The sequence below is a fragment of the Homalodisca vitripennis genome, chromosome 1, assembly GCF_021130785.1.
Source record: "Homalodisca vitripennis isolate AUS2020 chromosome 1, UT_GWSS_2.1, whole genome shotgun sequence".
In the NCBI taxonomy this organism is placed as follows: domain Eukaryota; kingdom Metazoa; phylum Arthropoda; class Insecta; order Hemiptera; family Cicadellidae; genus Homalodisca; species Homalodisca vitripennis.
This window is the reverse complement of record NC_060207.1, coordinates 235,828,906-235,835,157: the sequence shown is the minus strand read 5'-3', so window position 1 is coordinate 235,835,157 and position 6,252 is coordinate 235,828,906. Positions and strand designations below refer to the sequence as shown.

General features: G+C 31.1%; 1 protein-coding gene across 1 annotated transcript in view; it reads right to left on the bottom strand.

Annotated features, from left to right (window-relative positions):
• Positions 1–670: 670 nt before the first annotated feature.
• LOC124355206 (Kv channel-interacting protein 4-like) overlaps positions 671–6,252 on the bottom strand; it is a 207,710-nt gene continuing 202,128 nt past the window's right edge. The window contains exons 5-6 of the mRNA XM_046806222.1: positions 5,228–5,297; positions 671–741 (exon numbers count right to left, since the gene is read on the bottom strand). Of these exons, the coding sequence (XP_046662178.1) occupies positions 671–741; positions 5,228–5,297 (141 nt within the window). The remainder of the gene's footprint in view (positions 742–5,227; positions 5,298–6,252) is intronic.

Genomic DNA, 6,252 nt, shown 5'->3' with positions numbered 1-6,252 from the left:
CCAAATAATTGTGTAAAATGTAGTGTACCCGTTCGGTTGAAATATCTACAGCATGAGCCAACACACGCACTTTCATTCTCCGATTATCCAATAGCTTTCTTTGGATTTTATCAACGATTTCCGGATGTGATCACTTCTTTGGGTGACCTGAACGTTCGGTATCACTAGTGATGGTACGACCACAACGGAACTCTGTAAAACACTTCTTAATCATCGAAATTGAAGGTGTCGAGTCCCCTTAGTATTCATCAAGTCTTTCCTTAGTCTCAGTGATGGACTTTTTACGTAAAAAGTAATACATTATCAGCACACAAAATTCACTTTTATATATTTTCATGAAAATTCACAAGGTTGTCTACTTTGGACAGCTATAAAACACCAACTGCACGGCGCAGCTTGCTAAAAATCAGAAAGTTATCCATTGATCGATTACAGCTGATTGCAGCATTGCAACATTTGAAATTATTGCGCGGGAAATTCAAAAAGTCACTGACATATCTAACGTATCTAGCGTAGTGAGATTTTCTTCTGCTCACTTCATAACTTGTGTAATAAAGAGAGGGAGGTAAAGAAGGAGGAGGGACGGAGGAAGGAAAGGGGGGAGAGAGAAAGAGTTAGAGAGGGGGGGGGAGAGGTAGAGAGAGGTGGAGAGAGAGAGAGATTGTTTACCTCAAAAACTGATCTTGCCTGTCTGGTTATGTTTGATCGTGTTGAACACATAGTGCGCGTACTGACTTGCATCTGCAACACACGGAACAATCACAGAAACACATGTGCTTCAAGTCGTCTACTGCATTGTTACTTCAATGTTTGTATACAATATGCTCTTTGTATCTTTAGTACAGCTAATGTTTCTGACACACGTACAATGTCATGCATCAAAACTTAAAAGCAAACAAGATCAGTGAATAATAAAACATATGTTACATTGATTTTATACATTGTCTACAAACGTATTAAGAAATTTATATTCAATTGCAATATACCACTAAATATGTACATAATACAAAGTTACATTATTTTATTCTAAGATTTGGTGTAAAAATTCTCATGGACATATATTAATATTATTGTATTGTCAAAGCAAATAAATTAAACATTTACGTTATGAATATCTCTAAATATTAAAAACTGAATTAAAATTAGACATTGCTTGTTAGCTGACCATTATATGTAAGCATAGTCTGAGAGAGTTGTAGCATATCTGCAACATTATGTAACACCCTGTATGCTTTGGTGTCTTATTTATGCATGCTTCATGAATTTTCCACATACAAAAATTTCCAACCGCACATTGTAAAGCTCTTTAATTTACTGACATTAACCAACTGACAGTATACTGACATTAACCAACTGACAGTATACTGACATTAACCAACTGACAGTATACTGACATTAACCAACTGACAGTATACTGACATTAACCAACTGACAGTATACTGACATTAACCAACTGACAGTATACTGACATTAACCAACTGACAGTATACTGACATTAACAACTGACAGTATACTGACATTAACCAACTGACAGTATACTGACATTAACCAACTGACAGTATACTGACATTAACCAACTGACAGTATACTGACATTAACCAACTGACAGTATACTGACATAACAACTGACAGTATACTGATATTAACTAACTGACAGTTATACTGACATTAACCAACTGACAGTATACTGACATTAACCAACTGACAGTATATGTAGAAAGAGAAAATAAACTGGACTGAGTTCACCTCCTTGTATTAAACCTTCGTTTCATATAAGGTGTTTTAATAACTTAACAACTAAAGTCATGCAAGTACACTTTTAAGACTAATTATACTCGACCAAAGGATTTGGAAAAATATTTTATGAACCAACCAACATAAATCACTCAAAAAATACACTTATTTACTAAGCTACCACTGTATCAGATACAAATTTAATTTTTTGAACTATTTAACTTTTTCAAAATATTTAATTTTTGAGGGTGATAAACTTTTAGTGAATATAACTTTAAAGGGTATTTATTACAAATTACGAAGTTAACAATATTTCAACTGTTTATATAAATTTGTAGAAAATGCCGGGTTTTATGTAAATGCTTAAAATATTGGCAACAAACTTCATTAAAATGTTTCTATCAAATAAAGCTTTTAAACGATGTTATAATGTCTTAGGACGTCACACAGTGTATCAGAACCCGTTATTTGTAACAAACCACGTTTATAGTAAATTAATTTATTTTGTAATCCCACTTTGAAGTAAGAAATTTGGAATGTTTCCATAATTCCACTTGACACGTTCTCTGGTAAGAGTCATAAGATGTCACAATTATTTTTATTATTTTATGCCAAATAGCTTTTAAGAGCACACAGGTTCAAATAATCTCATAAATATATGACACAAAAGGTATGCCAATATTGTTTATTATTTTACTGCACTTTGTTCTGTGTGCATACATGATAGACTCGGTCTGGTACATGCAAACATGCTTTTAAATGAATGATGCATGTGACCTAGAACAAAATATTGCATGTATTTGAAATGATACACACGGCCCATACTCTCCTACTCGTATGTGACATAAATAATACATACAGCGATTGTGGTGTATGGTAGTGTTTCTTACCATTATATTGTTAATACCCTAATAACCATTCGTCTTTATCAAAACATTGATATTGTACCAATCTATGACAGGATATGTAATCCAAATGCTAAAATCTGTTCAGGGTCGTCTGCTATGTAACAATAAACGATAAAAACAGTAATTATATGTATACTACATAAAAGTATTGAACACTGATAGTAAAAAACACAATATTAAAAAAATAACCGTAAATGGATTACAGTCATTTGCAAATTTTATAGGGGGTTGTAAAATATCGTTGGAAGGTGGGAGAAATTAAACAACTTTAAGAAAAGGGGGTTCCGGGGGAAATTCGCGGGACAATTTTGGAAAACAATAGTTTACGCTATTGTAGTGTTTAAAATGTAGTAATTTTTACTATTCAGTGGATTTTTTATTCTAAGCGTTCATAGGAAGAGGGTAAAAAATGCAGTCTTTATTGGATGAGCAATGGAGAAATTTGGATAGTGGTCCAAGGAGGAAATTAAAGTGTGTAGGTAAAACAAACAAAAATATATTTTGGCGTAATGTCTGAAATGATGTTCATCAAACAATAATAAATTATGTATTACAGTCATGCTTTCTTATACTACAAAATTTCCCGAGTTTAATTCAAATTTTATAGAGTTAAATGGGCTCCTCGTGGCAACCTACTCCCATGATTACAGAGAGTTCTTAAGTAAAGGATTTTGCATGTTTGCGCTATCAATCGCTGTACGGAACTAATTTTACGTCAAAAAAATGTCTGCCACGTAATTCGTACAAAATTTAAGGTTTATTACCTCTTAAAGTCAAATACCAGTTAAGAGAACTTGCAATGTGTTAGTTTGACTAACATATTTAAAGAAATTTAGTGACAAAACAAATAATTACCTTTAAAATCCAAGTGTTCAAAATTATTAAGTGTCGAGTAAGCGTTTATTAAATTAAAGGGTACACGGTTACTCGTTCATTATGTTTGTGGTCCTTGATATACCTGCATGATATGTTATTTACGTGAATCCAAATTAATAATATGTACGAGTATATATAAGCAGTAAAATGAAATGGCCGAGTCTTAGTACCATGTTTAAGGTCCACATGAAGAGAACCAATAATTTAATAGGAAGAGTCAGTAATTTCAAAGTGGCTATCGAGAAGTTATACTCACTGCTGTTGGTACATAAACTTAGTTCAAATATTATTAGAATATCACCAATAGTGTCAAACACGTTTCTCAAGATTTGAAGATACCTCAAAATTTGGATATATTGATCAAACTATATGGGTAAATACAGCTTAAACCCTAAGAGTAGACTTTTAGATAATAAATGGGGGATGGGGAAATTAAACATTTATAATGATAAATCATATTAATAGTGACTCTCTATGGAAAACTCCACTTGTGACTAATTGTTCTTTTCAATTGACGGAATTAAAATTCTTAAAGAATTTGTCTATTGTCTATTGATTTTGGACAAATCAATATGTGCTAATGACAAATTTGAGATATTACGTCCAACCACACTTAATTATCAGTTTTCTTAGACTAGGCAAAGATAACTATAGTTTTCCCCACACTAAATATTAGCTATTATAGGAAAAATTTGATCCATTTGAAAAAGTTAAGACTTGTATATAATATGTTCCAACCAAATTAAAAAAGGCTGTATTGGGGAGTCCCTTGTTTTAGAATGCAATTTTTGGAAAGTGAACACAATAATTTCAATATTTAGAAGGAAAAAGGGAAAGCTAAATTATTTTCAGCCACTCTGTACTTGAATATCATTTCGTGAAGTGAACACTAATACATAATAAATTCATCACAGTAGGTGAAATGTATTAATCGTTGTGGTCCAATCACTAGAAGTGGTCTCAATGGCAGTGTAGGTGCAATCGTGTGTATGTATGTGTTGAGAGCAGTGGTACCAACCTAGGCGAACCACAAACCGCAATGTTCACTCCGTATATCTCCATTGAGCCCCAAAACCTCATACGATTTCAACTAAACTTTCAGACAACAATGACCCTTGTGCTTTGTGGTCACAGTATGTACATTGTCCTCGTTAACTAACGAGTTTAAAACTTTCAACTCTAAAACTTAGTTTAAAAAAAGTTTAATATTGCAGTAGTTAAAAATGACTGGTGTTAACAAAATAAAGTGTAAGAATATTTTAACTAAGAGAAAACATGTGAAACATTATGACCATATATAATGAGTGATATTTTTTTGTATTCTAAGGCGATGCAATGTACAGATACTACCCCATAGGAAAAGGAATTCTATTAAAATAGCCTATTTAAATTTAAATCGTATGTAGTCTTTCATAGCATAATAAAACATTTTAAGCTCTTATCATTTATCAAACAGTGATTTGATAAAAACCTTCAAACACCGAAGGTGTTAGGTTTATTTTTTTCATAGAGATATATTTCTTTGATATGTATTTATTAGCTTATAGATCTTAATACAAGAATAACACATTATGCAATGGGTTTTGTTATCAATATGTGTACATCTTAGAATGTTATAAAATTTACATACACAGGTAAGAATAGTAATTGACTTTAAGATAACACCTCATATACTAAAAATGTATTAAAATACAGTAATTTCATCTTACCTCCTTGTGGGAAGAACTGGGAAAAAATATGTTTGAATGATTCTTCATCAACCATTCCAGTCGGGCATTCCTGCGAAATGCAGACTTTTTAATACTTACAATTATTGTTAGTATTTTAATGAAAATGTTAAACATAAATATTCATATGAAGTAAAAAAATAAGCAGTTTAAATCTTTTTCATTATACGTGGAATTGTAATTTCTGAAATGTAATCTAAAGGAATAAATCTGTAACACCTGTTTCATGAAACAGATTTCTTTGAGGTAATTTTAAGAAGTATATTGATCTCTACCTAAATTATTAATGCAATCGTATAAAAATGAAGTGACCAGTTTTTGCCAATTATAACAAACCTTCATCTTGAAATTTGGGAAAATTTAACAAAATATGTACACATCTAAACAGTTCAAAACACAGAAAATATTATTTTATTTTGAAAAAATACTTAAATATTTCCATAAGTGTTAATATTTGAAATAGGATTCTGAACTCCACAGATATTTAAGTTTAATAATTAGTTTCTGTGTTTTGAATTATAAGTTTTTTTGCCGGTACAACAGTTTTGAACATATGCAATATATTGCATACTCATGCGTATAGCAAATCATATTTTGGATTAATAAAGTAGGGTAGTTAGTTTGTAAATATGTTTTAACAAATGTAGAACAATTTCAGTTGATTAGCATAAATGAAAACGTGTCAATTATAGGGCTTAGCCGCAATTTTGTCCAGTAATCACATTATTTTTATGAATACAGAATACACACAATTTAATAAAAATAACTCTAGTCGTTTTTTATTTTTCACTTTTATGATTTTAATTGCTTGTTTATTTTAAATATGTGGGTTGATAGGATTCTAAATTACATCTAGTACACGTGAAGGGCACAATAACATCAAAACAATATCAGAAGTGACATTGGCAAATTTTAACCATCTCCGTTAAACCACATACATTTCTATATCATGCACATGTAAGTGTATGAATAACAATTAATATATGAAAATAAATCATGCATTTTTT